Source organism: Fusarium graminearum, chromosome 1 (assembly GCF_000240135.3).
Source record: "Fusarium graminearum PH-1 chromosome 1, whole genome shotgun sequence".
Lineage (NCBI taxonomy): Eukaryota > Fungi > Ascomycota > Sordariomycetes > Hypocreales > Nectriaceae > Fusarium > Fusarium graminearum.
Window position 1 is genome coordinate 4568628 of NC_026474.1, and position 16746 is coordinate 4585373.

Here is a 16746-nt window from a genome sequence, read left to right on the forward strand (position 1 = left end):
TTCGGGTAACGCCCAATTGCTACAGTACTGTTGAGTTATTCTCCGGGCCCGCCATTATGAGCCTGTATTTTTTCTTTGGATAATCGTCGTCAAGATCATTCCATGGTTCTGCCATCTGTGTACACTCAGTGCTTGCTCTCTCTCTCTCTCTTTCTGGAAGTTTCGATTTGGTCAAATAGGGAAACGTGGATACTGGGTGTGGTGTTCATCAGTGTCACCACCACATGTGCACATGCGAGGCAGGCATGTAGCGAGAACTCATGCGCTCAGGTAGCGATACGTCTTCAATAGCGCATCGTCAACCAAACTCCTACACTCGCAATGTACAGAGTACCTCCATCGTCCTTCTTGCTCTACTGCACGTGGGCCACCCTGTCCGCTGATCCAAGCCTCAAGAAGCTAGCCTGCTTGACCGGGAGAGACATTCACCGACCCCGGGTTGGTTGTCGTACAACAAGAGACCCAGACCCAACCTTGCGAATTGCCGTTCGCAAGGCTTTAATGATTTCTTCTCTTTTCCCTTGAATCCATTGTTGCTCATTTTCCTACTGTCACCAGATGATAGTTGACGCTTGCAGTGACGGCTAACCCAGCTGATAATCTTCTTCCTACTTGTGATTTCAAGCATTGTTAAAACATCCTCATCTTCTGTGGTACCACTACTAAACTACACTACGTCACTGTCAACCTCTTCTGTGACCACCCCAACAATGGCCGACTTTGCCAATTTCGACGGAACTCCCAGTAGCTTGGGCAGCGATACGAACCATAGAAAGGCTGCTATACTTGAAAGACATCTTCCAGATGGATACTCAGCCGAGCCGGATGTTGCCTTTGGGCCCGCCAACCCGTCAGGTTCAGCCTCTGCTTCGGCCGCAAACGCCGACGATGACTCTCAAGCAGAACCGGTAGAATCTTCGCTCCTTCTACAAGGTGGTGATATGCATCGCGACATGTTCAAGATCAAGGCTCGCGCAAGTTCTCTCCGCCGCGCTGCCACCTTCTCCCATCATGCAGTTCCCCGTTTGGCGTCCGAAGACGAACTGAGCCACTCCGAGCAGCGTGAACCAGGAGGCTTCCGACGATATCACATCCAGCGACGCGCCCGGCAAAGACGCATGAGTGGTTATACAATCGTGGCCAAGAACTTTGTTGACTTCCTCGACCTGTATGGGAGCTTTGCAGGCGAAGATCTCGAGGACAACGACAGCGAAGACGAATCTGCCATTGACGACCGAGAGGATGGCGATGTCGAGCAGCCGCCCGAGCTGAGACCACTGCTTGGGCGGAGACGAAGCTCCAAGAGGCTGCGAAAAACGGGCGATGCGACAACCACAAAGACATTCTTCACCCTCATCAAAGCTTTTATAGGAACCGGAATCATGTTCCTGCCCAAAGCCTTTCGCAACGGTGGAATTCTGTTTTCTTCAATCACCCTAATTGTACTTTCTTTGGTCAATTGCGGATGCTTTCGGCTCCTTCTTGACTGTCGTCAAATCTATGGCGGTGGTTACGGAGAACTTGGTGAGGCTATCATTGGTCCCCGGTTCAGAAGTCTGGTTCTTGCTTCAATTGCCATCTCCCAGCTCGGATTCGTCTGCGCCGGTCTCATCTTCACAGCAGAGAATCTCTATGCTTTTCTTGACGCTGTGACCGCCAATCATCGCGAACTGATGTTCAGTGTGCCCACTTTGATTGCTCTTCAGTTGGTCGCCCTTGTTCCCCTTGCACTAATTCGAAACATCTCCAAGCTTGGACCTGCTGCCCTTCTCGCTGATGTTTTTATCCTAATCGGCATTGTCTACATCTGGTATTATGATATTGCCGCACTCTCCCAGCATGGCATGGACTCGACCGTGAAGCTGTTTAATCCTAGGGATTTTACCTTGACCATCGGCTCCGGTATCTTCACATTTGAAGGTATAGGACTTATCTTACCCATTCAATCAAGCATGAAAAGGCCAGAACACTTCCCAGGACTCCTCTATTTGGTCATGTTCATCATCACCATCATTTTTACATCAGTTGGAGCGCTCTGCTACGCCACGTTTGGTGAGGATACCAAGATCCAGGTCATCTCCAACTTTCCCCAGGACTCTCCTCTCGTCAATGCTGTCCAGTTTCTTTATTCTATTGCGGTCCTTGCGGGAGACCCTGTTCAGCTGTTCCCTGCTGCTCGTATCATTGAGACATCCATCTTTGGAGAGCGGGCAACTGGCAAAAAGAGTATTGCTATCAAGTGGAAGAAGAATGCTCTCCGAACTTTTATCGCGGGTGTGTGTGTTGGTGTTAGTATCCTCGGCGCCAGTGATTTGGACAAGTTTGTGGCATTGATTGGAAGCTTTGCTTGCGTCCCTCTGGTCTACATCTACCCTGCCCTGTTGCACTACAAGGGAGCAGCCCAAACTACTAGAGCCAAAGTTATCGACGTCATCGTCATGGTTGTTGGCTTCATCGCAATGGTGTACACTACCCTGGTTACTGTGTACCAGTGGATTGACAGCGTATGAGCAGGCTCCGGCTGTATTCGCCGCGAAAGGGGGACTAAAAAATAAGACTGGAAGAAAAGGCAACTTTTAAAAGAGAAGACCCTGGGCCGGGCCTTGCAGGTCTTGGCGGGGCGTATCATGTCTTTGTTGTTTTTATTCACCATCATTATGGTGTTGACGGTTGGCGAGGGGCTCTTTCGAGCCGGTCTCAGAGGATGACAACAAAAATGAAATGAAGCAAAGCAAAGTAGCACAATTTCACGTGTAACGTTTGTAGGTTTGGTAGAAGGCGTTGATGCATGTCGCTTTCAAGCTATAGGCAAATTGTTTTAGTTCTTATGGTAATTTCGACGTCAGACACTCTCTTGCGAAATTGAAAGATTGTGTCCAATTTATGAGGTGCATTCATCAACATTGACTCTGATCATCAATGACTCTTTGGTTCTAGTGGCAAGGAATGTCATCCCAGGAATGGGGATGCTCTGATTGACGAGTGAGTGCGTCAAGAGTCATGATGAAGGCAATGGCTTGCCATATGGCCATCTAAAGCATTCATATGCTAAAGTGTGAAGCAATGTGACGCATATTTCGAGTATCATTCAAATGTAGCCTACTCTCCTAAGACTCTTAACTCAACCTCAGGAGCAAACAGGAATGTAGAGTGCCATCATGCCCATCTTTACTACATATACAGAAGCTGTGCTGCAGGGGGGGCTGTGTCAACTCTACTAAGAACCCCGATCTTTACCAGCCTGGCCAATACTGCATCTTCTTGGTCTCGTCTTCAGCCCGCGTGACTTGGCCACAATTGTTTCTTTTTATTTTACACACGCTTTTAACACTAATTATTCGTGCTTGAGCTCCCAGTCACTCAAACACCCAGCACTCTCATGACATCCTTCAACTGGGACTTGTCACATGCGAAAATGTCTTTTCTCGACCAAGCTTACTCAATAGCCCAGGCTGTATCCGTAGTTTCGCCTCGATGTCCTTCTCAGGTATACCCCGATCACGAAACTTCATAGCATCTACCATCGTCCTCATGTCGAGAAAGCGTCGGCCACCACGTCCCATATTTGCGAAATCTTCCTCCGCCTCATCTTGCAGTCGGTCCCGTGCTCCAAGGGCAATCAGTGTTGGGTTGCTTCGACTCGGTGCAAAGTGAGGACCTGAAGGCGCTGATGATCCAAAGGGCGTCGCAGCGGTAGATGAGGGTGAATATGTAGGGTTCGAATCGGCAATGCCCATCTGGTGCAGACGGCGCGAGAAATCGCCAGTAGGGAAATCTGGGTCTATGGAATCGGCTCGAATAGCTGCAAGAACCATCAGTGGAAGTTACAAGTGACATAACGGTTCAGTCTATTCACCTTCATCTTTTGCGCTGCTCCCTAGAGTCTTGGACTGTGTTTTGGGGGCCTCTGCCCGTGGTTGGCGTGCTACTGCTTGGGGGACTGCAACTCCCGGAGCTCGAGCAGGATACTTTCGCGCTGCGCCTTTGGCGACTTTAGAGGACGAAGAACCCATTGAGTTTGCAAAGTTAAAAGTTCAGAGTAGAGGAGGAGAGGAAGGCCAGAAGCCAATGATACATCAACGAATTGGCGCAATTGGGGGGTCAACAATGATTAGCCAAAGGTGTCGAGCAATAATGGCGGGCCTTTTCGATGATGCTATCGATATCCAGTCATCGGTGCGGAATTTTTCCGTAATAATCAACAATAATTAACAGGCGAAACCATTTCCCTCACTTCGCCATGGCGTTCCAAATGTATATTATTTAGTCGCTCTGATCTCTTCAACGCTGGCCTAAGCCTTCCAACCATTCGTACCCTCAGCACGTACGACTCACCAAGGCATCCCATCATTGCAACCGGTATTCCTAGCAATCTAACTTTAAATAGCAAGCACCGTGAACAATGGTGACACCGAGCGCATGGCACTGTTTCCAACACCAACGCTGCAATGCTTGTCCTAATATCGAATACATGGGTATCTTCGCTTGTAAATCAAGTTAAACAAGGACAATACCATGGCTTTGCTGCCTCTGATCCCGACTTCGAAACAATCGCTTACGTACGGGCCGAAAGGAGGCCCAGTTAACTTCACCCACAGAAAGTAATCCGACAACAACGCACTCAGCCAACTCTTTCTTTGTGCAGAAAGTCACCACTTATCAAAACAATGTGGGGTTGCAACTAGACCGAAGCCCAGGATGCCGCAGCGGCGCGGTTGAGGGAACCCTGGGGAAGTTGTGAGGCTCATTGAATGACCACTCAGGGGGGATCCTTTTTCCGTTCTCATCCTCCATCCAGAGCAGCGTTCCATTAGACATTGTGACAGGCTTGCCCGTCACCTTTGATGCATCCCGCGAGTGTATCCGCATACCTGTCATCATGTAGCACCAGAATGAATTACCATAGGGGTCTTCGTTAAGGCTAGCAATCCTAACAAACCTCCCGTTTGGAAGGTAGATATCGCAAAGGAATTCGCCGACCCGGTATGGCCCCGATACGCCATTGTAGGCCAAATAGCGAGCCATATCGATTTGATACGAGAGGTATGTTTTTGAGTCACACATCCCAGCTGGCGACGGTGGTTTGGGACAAGTAGTGATCAATTCCGGGTTGCACTGGGGAATCATTTGATTTGCAGTAGCAAGGTCAAAGAGTCCATGACTGATATGGTTCCCGTTCGCGACGAATGGATTGTCTGTACTACTGTTTGTACCTTTCTCAGGCCGCTTCCTTCGTTTGGTTGGCTTCTTGGATACTCGGGCGCTTTTGGCAACGCTCGAGTCCTTTGGTTTGCCCTGCTTAGGGTCTTTGGTTTGTGTCAAATCAAGACGGGGGCGCCCTCGACGCTTGGTGCGGTTTTGGTTGCCAGCTAGGGCGTTAGGTGAGAGATCGTAGGGTGGCTTGCAGGATGGTTGCGCATCGGTCGGCGCATGAGTTGGCTGAGGGAGGTCCATGAGGTCGTAAGTTGGATCCTCATCTTCCCGTTTTGTTTCGGCAGAATGTTGCCTTTGTGATGCCTTGGGACGCCGAGGGGCAACTCTCGCGGTATCTGTGGACTCATTTGGACTCAAGTGGTCGATTGCGCTCGTCTCGGAAACCATAGAGGAGCTGGTGGCAACTGTGATACTATCCCCAATCTTCTCTGGGAGGGGGCGGCTTGACACTCCTCCTTAAGCTCTCGTCAGTCTCGATTCCTTTGATGTAAACAGAAACAGGACTATACCCACCCTAAGGAGCTTCACTACTGCTGTTTCCTGTCAACTTGTTGATTCTCTGCGTATGGGTGACGTTATCCTTCTTCGAGACGGTAAGTGACTGTCGCTGCAATGTGAAAACCGCGTTATAGTGCGCACCTGTTCAGAAGATGAGGCTCTGTGGATATCTTCGCAAAGGGGGTCTGGGGATGTGCGAGCAAATCGGCTTGCAATGCTAACTCTGGTCTTCGCTCGAGAAGTCGACCTAGAGCGCGAGAGCACTTTTTCTTCGGTTGCGGCGGTGGTACTCATTTCTACAGGTAACTCTGCTTTGAGCTGAAAGTGAAAATGTTCTGTAGTGGATTCAGATTCAAGAGTTTAATGCTAATACTGAATGTTGAGTCGAGGTTTATTTTCAAGGGACGACGCGCAGGAAAATAAACACTGGTCAGGGTGACGGGGTGACGGGCGGGACAGGCAGGCAGGAGTAATACAGTGATCCGGTACAAGTTTGATAAATCAGCATGAGCCAATAACATGGCAACAATCGTCTGATCAGGTAAGTCCAATTTGATGGCAAAGTATAGGTGATGGTGGGAGCGGAATTGGCAGTGACAGTGGCAGTTGGTCGTCTGCACTTGCCTTAAGGAGGTTTGTCGAAACACTCAACAATAACACCGCCCAACGACCCAACATACCACTTAATACCCAAGCATTCACTGTATAGGTACCTAGTACTGGCTACAAATTTACTAGTTAGTAGTATGTTAGTAGTATATTGATGTCTTGTTAGTTGTCGATACCGCAATGGAAATGGCTTGGTCCTGTTGCGGCTTTGCCAGGCAATCGGCGATACCCTCACTCAAAGTTTCAACTCCGCCTAAATGAACTTATCCACATATACATCTTGAATTATACTATTGAGTACTTGTCGCATTTGTACTGATATCATGCAGGAGGTATGTCCAACATCCAGGCCACTTTCTGAAAGGTGAAAAGGGGTTAGACCTGCGGCCGAAGGCATTTAAATGGCTAACTAACAACTTCAATCCCATGATATATATATATAGAAAACTTTTCAGCTGCGACATCAGTTATATTGATTAGATACGTCCTTATAAGGCATATGCTGCAAATATTCCTCCTCAGCTCCATCAACTTGCGAACTCATATTGATGCATCCTTCGCCGTTCGGATATTCCGTTTCCGGATATTCCGCTGTGAGAGGTAGCCTATCATAGCTTACCTACGCTGAGCTATTTAGAACTTGGAACTTGCAGACACGGTCGGCTTCGATCTCACCTCTCAGTCTGAAAGCATGGATATCTCTCGAGAAACTGCATTACAAGCAGCATCAGCTGCCAACATCATCTCAAAGTTCGTGGCTTATGAGCAAGTACAAACTCTATCGGATCTACGTGATACCCTGTTCGAACCTATTATCAATGGGAAACAAGGGTCTCTTCGGCTGGATGCAAGCCGTACTGGTGTGGTGGTGTTGTGTCCTTCCGCAGTCCTTTTCACAACAGAGACGGTCTTTTCAATGGTTAATGAGCTGATCGAGACGACGCGTAAGTAATTGTTTCAATTAAAAACACATCCAGGTGCCAACGCTATAGTATATACTGAAACCTGAACAGAGTCTGGACCAATCGTACTCGTTCTCTGTGGTGGCATTGGTCACTCAACTCAGTTGATGCATGATGCTATAGCTCGTCATCCCAGGTACAGCCGCATCTCTGATCGGATCCGCATGCTACCAGAGGCTCGTATGCTTGAGGTTATTGCGGAACAATTCTGGCAACTGAGGGTCGATGGTGGCTCACAAGCTTCCATGGGAACCGCCACAAGAGAGAGACTCACGATTTTGGTTGAGGACACGTCGACGAATTGTGCACTCAATGCCGTGAACACGAGAAAGGTGCTAGACGCCAACGGTTATACATCGCCACATTCCATTGTGGTTGCCCAGGATCCCACCATGTGTCGGCGTACCGTTGCTGCATTTGAGCAAGTCTATGCTAATAAGGCCGATGAGACTCCCGTGCTCAGAAGCTGGCCGACGTTTGTACCAAAGGTGATGCTTGCAGATTCTACGTCGCCAGAAAATACTGGAAGTCTCACGTCACTCCTGTCCTACGATTTCTCAGACTTCAAAGACAATCGCAAGACGGACCTTTGGGGCATGGACCGACTCATGTCTCTACTGGTAGGAGAAATCCCACGAATGAGGGACGATGAAAATGGGTATGGGCCACGAGGCAAAGGGTCGATTGTGCATGTCGATATCCCACAGCGAATCGAAGACACCTGGAAGTTACTTCACCATTTGCTTGGTCAGATCGTGCGATAAACTGTATCAGGTGTGTTTATGGAGGTTAGGCTTTCGCCCTGGAAGTATACGCCTTTGTTGAGCCATTTGAAACTACAACTATCTGTTCAAAGTTCAGTCGAGTCATGTCTTGGCTATTGCTGTCAACCATTTGTTGGATTCAGCCATGCCTGTCCCCGTTCGTGTGTGGCAATCAAGCTCAATAGCTCCATGGAGCCATATGATAGACTATATCAGCTGTGCGTATTGGAGGTTCTAGGGGCAATTGAAATAAGCATGCTAGCATTTGTAATTCGAGAGAACACAGATGCACAGTCTTTCGATAAATAAGCGGCTATAATGCAGATTTGTAATACTTATGAGGATTACTTGATGTCTGAATACAGGGCAACCTCCTTTTTTTTTAAAAAAAAAAAAAAAAAAAAAAAAAAAAAAAAAAAAAAAACCGTTGTATGAACCATCAAATGATGTTTAGAGGTGCTTAGACGCACTGCGATTTTGCTCCGAGAAAGAGGATTTATGAACGACTGGGTATATAATATTTTGTATTACAATCGCTAATAACAAGCGCCCTTGTAGCTCAGTGGTAGAGCGTTGCACTTGTAATGCAAAGGTCCATTGTTCAATCCAGTGCGGGGGCATTACAACTCTATTTTTTGCAATTCGTTTCACTAAATCTCTGTCAGCGTATAGAGACATCTGCAAAGCAGCTGATTTGAAATCGCCTTTATAGCTCAGTGGTAGAGCGTTGCACTTGTAATGCAAAAGTCCATAGTTCAATCCTGTGTGGAGGCATGTCTTCTAGTAATGCTATTTTTGCAACTTCTTTATGATGGAGCCTGTTGCTACTTGTGTAGATATCCCAGACTAATTCTGTTCTGTAAGCAAACCCTCAATTGTACTACATTAAGAAGAAAACAGTAATGAAAATTTAAATAATGTTTTAATTGCATCCTATAGAAAAACAGGTTGTTGTATGAGTATCAGATTTGCTTAACATAGTGACATTCTCAGTAGTGACTAAACCACTTATTACTAATATCTTCACATCAGAACGGCTTCAATAATAGCTAGATAGTTAGACTATCATATAAACAATGCTATATGTTTATAGATCTTGTTCTAGCGTACTGAACAATTGTACAATTGTAAATCATTATGTGCATCAACCGGGGTCATATCGCAATAATCTCTTACCCTAAACACATTCATGGGGACAATATTGTTTAAATCTCAAGAAAAAGAGTTCAGTATTGGTCATTACATTACTAACAGTAACGCTGACATCAATTCACAACACACAAGGAACAATACTCAAGGGTGCGAAAACATTAACGTGGGTATCATTAGGTTATCGAAGCTGCTTAAGTAGGTGCCTCGGATGAATATAGAGATTTTTTGACTCCAGACCGACTATGCCCTCCTTTTTTTGCTAGGCGGGCCACCCTTGTTCTTCTTTCCCTTACTTTTAGCTGCTGATGCAGGCGCTTTTTGTTCTTCTTCTTCCTCAACTTCTTCAGAGCCGCCTACTGATATCACATCATCTTCAGCGCTCTCGACTTCGCTCTCACCATCTATCGTGGCCCCGAAGGACGGCTTTCTTGATCGCGCTTCCTCTGTGTCACTGCCGAACCCCTCAAAGTCTGACTCTTCACCAGCGCTCTCGCCCCCAGCCTTCTCCAGGGCGGCTTCAGCTTCTCGCTGAAGCTGCGCCTCAGCAGAAGCATCTTCATCATCTACCGCCTCCTCTTGCTTTCGCTTGCGAGGCATCTCTCCAAGTCTGCCCTCACGGTTTCCAACCTTTGTATCGGCTTCGCCTTCAGACTTTGGTGGAGGTGTGAACCAAGGAATCTTGCCTCGCATGAAATCATTGAGGACCATCTTAGCCACACCATCCAGATCAGGTTCACCTCCACGGAGAAGACGACCAGCCTTTCGAGCGAGAAGTTCTAGGAACTCTGTGGAGTTGTCCCACCCCTTAAGCTCGTAGGTCTTCTCCATATGGTGTTTCTTGACACGGTTTAGAAGAGATTGAATGTACTGCTCAGGATGTTCTACCTTCTCGACTCGGACGACACCACGTAGCACCAAGTCGGTCGGCGTATCCGTTGTGGATGGCGGAACGATGCCAGGACAGTCAATCAAGTAGATGCGCTTCATCAAACTGATGTACTGCCATACTTTGGTCTCGCCAGGAATAGGTGCGACAGTGCAAACCTTCTTCTTCATGAGGGTATTGATAATAGAGGACTTTCCGGTGTTGGGGCCACCGATCAGTCCAACAGAGATTTGTTTTCGGTCAGAGTGTAGTGAGGAGAATTGTCGGAGTAGTTGAATGAGTGATCCCTTTCCAAAGGAGTTGTTGATAGAAGCGTGGAAAGCGAGAGTGGGATGCTCTTTGGAGAGAGTACGAACCCACGCAGCCTATATCGAGTTAGCGCTTGAACGCATCAACAAATTAAGTATTGAAAGGCAAGATATGTTTGTGTCATCACTAAGAAGTATGCAATCAATGCCCCATAATTGGTTAACGGCATAGGCAGACTTCAACTCAATCGGACACTTGGCCTGTCTCATGATGGTAACCAAAACGGCACACATCAGCCTAACAACAAAACGTTGCCGACAGTCGAGACAGGCAGTTATTCTCCCAACGTTATAACAGACAGGTTCCATGGTACATAAGGGAACAAATCCTGACAAAGAACATTGGGGTATATGGGGGGTTAAGGGGGTGGAAGCAAAAGATGGAAAGAAAAAGAAAGATAAACTTACTGCGACACTTGTAGGAACCAAATCCACCTTATTGAGCAGATATATCAAGTGTTTGTGGCTTGCTTCCTCCTTTAGGTACTTCTCGACGCTCAAACAGCGAGTTCCGATAGGATCTCGGGCATCGAGTACGTGAATGATCACATCTGAAGAGTCAATGACCTTGTAGAGTTCATTCCAGATTCGCTTGCTTTGTCCCTTGTCGAACACAGGCTCGATGGCCATAGTGAGGGGCTTGCCAGCATCATCAAGATCCTCAGCGTCACCCGAGGCGCCAGATAGAAGCTTCTGCTGCTCTAGACGATCACGGTAGGTGTCCATGCTCTTTTCAGTGTCGCCAATTATGTCGTCGAGGCTGCTGACGCCAAGCTTAACTCGCTTGCGTTGCGCCTTGGGACCGAAAACCTCGGCGAAGGGCGACGTCTCAACTGTCATCTTGGCCTTGTGCTGTTTGATGCCGTTTTCTGTATTGACATTCTTTCCATCACTGATAAGACTCAAGGGCAGCTTGTTGGTCTTGAGCAGAACCTGGTAGGGATCACGAGCTTGCTCATCCATTGCCTCGCGAAAGGCGTTCAGGGAATCCTGAGAGATGACTCGAGTATTTGTAAACCACTTGCGGTTCGGCTCGATGCGAGCGTTGGGAATGTCGCGCGACTGGAATGAAGCAGCCTTGGTGATCTCTCCGTCCGCATTTCTCTGAGCCTTTCCCTCTTTGAGAATGTTGAGTTGCCTCACTCTCTTCGCATCGCTGCAGTACTAGTTAGCCTTGCTTAGCCCGCAATGCGATGCAGATGCACTTACCGATAGAAGTTCTCGCCCTTGGTCTTGACATTGTTAAGACCATCTCCTCCTTTGCCCTGGCGCTCGCGCCGACTGGCTTCTTTCTTTCCAGTACCCATGGTGGAAAGGTGGTCGAAGTATTGGCGACAGAAGTGAAAAGGGAAGATGGGCGATCCAGAAATTTATCTGAACTTTTTTTTCTCTCTGTTCTTAGTAGGAAAATGCCCCACTTTCCCGGAGGTTGGTGGCGGGGCCAAACGCCAAATGTCAGGGGTCCGGCGTCAGGCATCGGAACAAGATAATCCGGCAAATTTGATCCGACGTCGATTTTCTCTGTTGGTCGTTTGAGGTCAGAGTCCATCTCGAGAAGCGGATTCGACGACAGGGTTATCACCTCAATTGCGATCCCAGTCTGAGCCCTTCAGCGCTAACCTCGGCGCTGGCTCTTTTCACAATGTCTTTCGGCCTCACAACTTCCGGCACGAGGGTGGCTGCCCGCCAGCTCCTCACAGCTTCGAGAGCCTTTTCCACTTCGGCTTCTACTCTCGAACAAGTCCCTCCAGAGTCACCACTCTACATCCGCTTACCGACGCCACCCCAGTCCGACGAAAAGAAGCTTCCTCGTGTTAGAGGTTACCTGCCAGTGCCTCGTGAGATCTTTCCCCGCGCCGAGGACAAACACAAGCGTACACCTGAATATCTGGCCAAGACCGCTCCAAAGCCACGCTTCCCAAAGAAAGCCGAAAACAAGAGTCAAGCATGGAAGAAAACTATGGCAGAAGCCCGTCGGAAGAATCTTAGTCACGGTTTAAATGATCTTTGGCTCCGACAAGAGAGGCGCGTAAGCTTGCACAATCAGCGTGTGAGCCACGAGTTCAACAAGAACCACGAGGCTGTCAAGGCACCCGAACGAGCGGACGACGTTCTAACCAGGAGCACGGTGTTAAGTGGTGTGCTAGAAACCAAAACATTTGCTCACCCTGACCGTATTCGCCTTGCAATTCAACGCCAAGCAAAAAATAAAAAAATCATGTCAGCAAAGCGCGAGACTCGCCAAGATGCGTTGATGGAGCTCTACATCAATGCGTCAAAATTCATTGTCAGCGAGAGCGAGCTCAAGGCTGAGATTGACACCATTTTTGCCGAAGACTTCTTCCACAAGCAAGGATTCGATGTTGGTCGATATGGCTCCGCCGAAAACACCTGGGACGTATGGGGCAAGCCAACCTCAATCAACGACATGTTGGAAACCACAACTGGTGTGTCTACGAAGATTATGGACTTTTATGAAACCGAGTACGATCGCTCTGTAAAGCGACAGAAGAGAATTGCCGAGGAGTTTACTGGTGGCAAGATGGAGTAAACTATTACCTAATGGCTTGTACAATATTTTGTAACTATTCCAGACATCACATTTTGAAGCGACCCCGACGATATCTGAACGAATTCCAAGTATTTCTAAATTGCTGTGATGTTCCTACATGTTTCGGCTAGCCAAAATGAAAATCAATGCAACGATTACCCGTGAACGATGGGGGAAACAATACTATCCATAGTTCAACGCCAGTAGTGTTCAGCTCAACTTATATCCCATCCCACGTGCACCACTGTGAAGTACGGCAACAGCCCCCTTCGTTTCTCATAAATATAACGTCCTCAATAATGTTCCAAATCCAGTTGTACTATCTATCGTCTCTCAACAAGTAGGATGTGCATAGCAGCATAGGACAAGACAATGAATACGGCAGCGAAGATGCCAAGGTTCCTGATGTCAGGCCACATGGCGTCGTTGTTGAACCCGAAGGAGCTAAGGATTGCTGCGCCAGGGACAGTAATGTCAAGGCCGTACTTGCTATCCACAAGAGTAAGATGAAGAACCTCGTTCACAATAAGTGATTCAAAGCCGTAGTGAAAGATGGATAGTGTCTGGAGCCAGAGCGCGCCCTTTGGTGTGGCTTTGTGGTTGAGTAGGAAACCAGCAAATAAAAGACTGAAGAGCATGACGAGACTGCCAATCAGGTTTGCCACGCTGCCATCCTTACAAACAATGCCGATGAACAGGCACACAGCGGCCGCAGCCATATTGAACAATACTAGCACGAGGATGAAGTTGAAGAAGTGTGTCGAGTCGGCTACCAGTCCCGTCATGGGATAAATGATGGAACCCATGAGGATTGGGGGAATGATCCGAAGAGGAATAATGTCAAAGAGTACTTTAGCCGCAAAGTATGTGGCAGGTGCATAATAGCCATTAGCACGCTCTCGAACAAAAAGGAGACGTTCAGTAGCGAAGACATTGAGACTCGTGAGGGTGCTGAATCCAAAGAGTGCGAGTAGGAAAAAGAAGAGACCAAGTCGGTTTTGGAAGCCAGGGATATCATCAGTGAGGCCATAAAATAGATACCCCGAGAAAACAGCCAAGACGATGGCAATGGCGTAGTGGGTGAGCATCAGCATTGGATTTCGGTACAAGTTCTTCCATGTCCTCTGGGATAGAATGATGAATTGGCGAAGGTATCCAACACGGGCATACCCCTTTCCTACGGCACTGACATGAATGTTCGGCCCCTGAGTGGTATAACCATTTGAATTGGTGCCGTTGGCGTTGTCTGCAGTCTGGATGGCTTGCTGAATCTCTTCGTGAGTTGAGCGGGCGATATCTGAGTGCATGAAGGACTGAGTCATGATATCGAGGTCGGTTCCGGTGGCGGCTGCTGGAGGCAGGTCGTGAGGGTCCTCTAGAAGAGGGGCAGTTAGAGAGTCAACAGGGTTCTGATGAAGTCTGTAAGCACCATTATCCTCACCACCAGCATCTGAGGACGCTGCAGTGTCAACTGTCTTTCTGCGCGTAAACAGTTGACGCTCCTGGCGAAGCTTGACAGAATGTCTACGGTGAGTCTTGGGTCTGCTTGAGCCAGCATCGTCGTCTCCAGAAGTGGTACCAGAAATGCTTGCAACAGATTTGATTGCACGAGTGCTGCTAGGGCCAACACTACTGTTGTCGAGGCCGACAGTTCCATCGTCAACCGACTGGGTACTGCTGGCATGCATGGTAAGGTCGACAAGATAATCAGCGATGTTGAATCCAGGAGGGCATTCGTAGCCAATTTCGTCAAAGTAGCTCTGACATTGGTTAAAGGGGCCTGAATAAACAGTTCGTCCCTGTGCCAATAACACTAATCTGTCGAAAAGAGCAACAATGTTGGAGCGAGGTTGGTGGATTGTGAAGATGACAGTGCGCTTGTAAGTCTTTGCAAGGGTCACGAGACACTCAATAACGTTGTAGGCGTTGTAGGCATCGAGGCCACTGGTAGGTTCATCGAGGAACAAGATGGAGGGGCTGGTAACCAGTTCGCAGGCAATCCCAACACGTCGCTTCTCACCACCCGAGATACCACGGCCCTTGCCTTCTTCAGAACCAATGAGGGAGTCACGAATGTGGTGAATGCCGAGTTCCTTCTCGACCTCGAGTACTCGTTGCTCTTTGGCAGCACGTCCCATGTCGCGGGGAAGCCGGAGCAGGGCACTGGTCAGAATCGTCTCATGGACGGTAAGAGTAGGGAGCATGGTGTCCTCCTGGTCCACAAATCCAACGACATTCTTGTAGTCGCTATCATCAACCTTTTCTCCGTTGACATAAAAATTACCATGAACCTGTCCGCGCTTGTTTTTTCGAGCGAGTATATCGAGGAATGTCGTCTTTCCTGCTCCAGAGGCACCCATAATGGCAGTGACTTCTCCTGGTTTGCAAATACCGCGGATTCCCGTGAGAATCTGTTTACCGTTAAGATTGTAGGCGACGTCTTCGAAGTAGAGTGAGGCAGGCTTGTGGTCAGCCATTAATTTGGTGCTCTCATCGTCGGAGTCCTCCAAGCGAATCGCTCCGTAGTTCAACTTTCGCCTCGACAGGTACCATGTCAGGATGATGACAGCAACCAGGAACAGCGAGCATCCAGCGATAACACCAGCGATAAGAGGCGTGTTGATCTGTTTCACAGGTCGCTTCCATCCTGGCACCTCTGTCTCGTAGAGGCACTCGCCAGCGTGGCAGTCGAGGAAGATGCTGGAATCGCCGATCAATGCAAGAATCAAGGCATCCATCTCGGGTTCTTTGAAAGCGCAGTCATGGGTGCCGCCGTGCTTTTGAGTACACTCGAACCGTCCCGGGCCTTGAATAGACTGATCGAGGAAATCAGTCAGATCAATCGATCCATCCTTACCACAGAGCATTCTATCAGGAATGCAGCTGCAGCTGATCTTGTTACATTTGTAGGAAGTGGTGTTCTTGGACTCCTCCCAATCGGCGGTCGAGTCACATTCGGAAAGGTGACAGTAGAAAGACTCGATAGCATCAACCCAAACTAAGGCCTGTGTTAGCGGGGCTCACAAGGAACGAGGCGAAGTCCGAAACTGACATTGAAAGTCGCAGGTCTGGTCTTCTCGTTTGCAAGTAAACGTAACCTCTGGGCGCTGCTTGCCAAGCAAAGATGTAATCTTCTGGTTCGTAACATCGCAGATCTGGTAGTTATGGTTCACGACCTCTCCGTTTTGGTAACATACACCGCCTTCTCCTTTATCCATGAGAGCGTTGCAAGCTTTGTTGTCTGTGCAGACATTACAGTTGATGCCGGTCCAGCCCTCGTCGCATTCGCATGTTGAGCCCGAACGCATTGGACGATCCTTTCCCTTGGGGAGTGAGCCGCACACTAGTAAGAATATCAGTCTATGTTCCGTGTATATCGATATAATAGAAAGCGGTCGTACGTGGCTCGAGACAGTCGTCACCGCCAAATCCCTCAGGACAGGCGCATTTTCCATTGAACTCATTACAGCCGGCGTATTGAGCACATGTGTGAGCTGGGAGGAGACAGTTGAAGCTAAATGTATGTTAGCAAAGGAATTGTGCTTATGTCGATAGCAGGTTGTGATGACACACCATGGAGGACAACCATCTGGACGATCACCCATGAGAGCTAACTGTGCGCGTAGTTGATCGGCCTGCGAATAGGTTGCGTTGTGTGAGGCCATCGCGATGCCGGGCCAAAAGGCCACAGCACCTATCAAGAGGCTCCTTAAAGCAGGAGCCATAACTGCAGCGATACGAGTATGATGCAGTTTTGGTGATGGAACAATGGATGTTGATGGGAAGTGGTGAGGCCCGGTCG

The 16746-nt window shown here is 48.4% G+C and overlaps 7 protein-coding genes and 2 non-coding genes across 9 annotated transcripts; 5 read left to right on the forward strand and 4 right to left on the reverse strand.

Moving 5' to 3' along the window:
- Nucleotides 1-710: 710 nt before the first annotated feature.
- Nucleotides 711-2510, forward strand: FGSG_01382 (uncharacterized protein; the record flags this gene model as incomplete). The annotated part of the gene is made up of 1 exon (XM_011318876.1): nucleotides 711-2510. One exon carries the CDS (start codon nucleotides 711-713, stop codon nucleotides 2508-2510), a length of 1800 nt encoding a protein of 599 aa, XP_011317178.1.
- An 879-nt stretch (nucleotides 2511-3389) lies between these two features.
- Nucleotides 3390-4013, reverse strand: FGSG_01383 (uncharacterized protein; the record flags this gene model as incomplete). The annotated part of the gene is made up of 2 exons (XM_011318877.1): nucleotides 3390-3802; nucleotides 3857-4013. The coding sequence occupies 2 exons, from the start codon at nucleotides 4011-4013 to the stop codon at nucleotides 3390-3392; spliced, it is 570 nt and encodes a 189-aa protein (XP_011317179.1).
- Nucleotides 4014-4659: 646 nt separating this feature from the next.
- On the reverse strand, nucleotides 4660-5601 carry FGSG_01384 (uncharacterized protein; the record flags this gene model as incomplete). Its single annotated transcript, XM_011318878.1, has 2 exons — nucleotides 4660-4871; nucleotides 4902-5601. The coding sequence occupies 2 exons, from the start codon at nucleotides 5599-5601 to the stop codon at nucleotides 4660-4662; spliced, it is 912 nt and encodes a 303-aa protein (XP_011317180.1).
- Nucleotides 5602-7237: 1636 nt separating this feature from the next.
- Nucleotides 7238-8047, forward strand: FGSG_01385 (uncharacterized protein; the record flags this gene model as incomplete). Its single annotated transcript, XM_011318879.1, has 2 exons — nucleotides 7238-7265; nucleotides 7335-8047. 2 exons carry the CDS (start codon nucleotides 7238-7240, stop codon nucleotides 8045-8047), a joined length of 741 nt encoding a protein of 246 aa, XP_011317181.1.
- Nucleotides 8048-8595: 548 nt separating this feature from the next.
- Nucleotides 8596-8667, forward strand: FGSG_20519. Its single transcript has one exon. It is a non-coding gene; the product is annotated as a tRNA-Thr (tRNA).
- An 82-nt stretch (nucleotides 8668-8749) lies between these two features.
- FGSG_20520 lies at nucleotides 8750-8821 on the forward strand. The gene has a single exon. It is a non-coding gene; the product is annotated as a tRNA-Thr (tRNA).
- Nucleotides 8822-9340: 519 nt separating this feature from the next.
- On the reverse strand, nucleotides 9341-11719 carry FGSG_01386 (nucleolar GTP-binding protein 2). Its single transcript, XM_011318880.1, has 3 exons — nucleotides 11603-11719; nucleotides 10802-11549; nucleotides 9341-10450 (listed from the first exon to the last, which is right to left on the reverse strand). The coding sequence occupies exons 1-3, from the start codon at nucleotides 11698-11700 to the stop codon at nucleotides 9440-9442; spliced, it is 1857 nt and encodes a 618-aa protein (XP_011317182.1). The 5' UTR covers nucleotides 11701-11719; the 3' UTR covers nucleotides 9341-9439.
- Nucleotides 11720-11954: 235 nt separating this feature from the next.
- On the forward strand, nucleotides 11955-13044 carry FGSG_01387 (uncharacterized protein). The gene has a single exon (XM_011318881.1). The coding sequence runs from the start codon at nucleotides 12036-12038 to the stop codon at nucleotides 12942-12944; it is 909 nt and encodes a 302-aa protein (XP_011317183.1). The 5' UTR covers nucleotides 11955-12035; the 3' UTR covers nucleotides 12945-13044.
- Nucleotides 13045-13267: 223 nt separating this feature from the next.
- On the reverse strand, nucleotides 13268-16669 carry FGSG_01388 (uncharacterized protein; the record flags this gene model as incomplete). The annotated part of the gene is made up of 4 exons (XM_011318882.1): nucleotides 13268-15942; nucleotides 15997-16287; nucleotides 16346-16458; nucleotides 16518-16669. The coding sequence occupies 4 exons, from the start codon at nucleotides 16667-16669 to the stop codon at nucleotides 13268-13270; spliced, it is 3231 nt and encodes a 1076-aa protein (XP_011317184.1).
- Nucleotides 16670-16746: the final 77 nt, after the last annotated feature.

Bases quoted from the DNA above. Each gene is read 5' to 3' on its own strand.
- FGSG_01386 (XM_011318880.1), bottom strand. From the start codon at position 11,700: ATGGGTACTGGAAAGAAAGAAGCCAGTCGGCGCGAGCGCCAGGGCAAA. The intron at 11,550-11,602 runs GTAAGTGCATCT...CTAGTACTGCAG, and splicing joins AAGGGCGAGAACTTCTATCG to CGATGCGAAGAGAGTGAGGC. The intron at 10,451-10,801 runs GTAAGTTTATCT...AACTCGATATAG, and splicing joins TGGTTCCTACAAGTGTCGCA to GCTGCGTGGGTTCGTACTCT.
- FGSG_01387 (XM_011318881.1), top strand. From the start codon at position 12,036: ATGTCTTTCGGCCTCACAACTTCCGGCACGAGGGTGGCTGCCCGCCAG.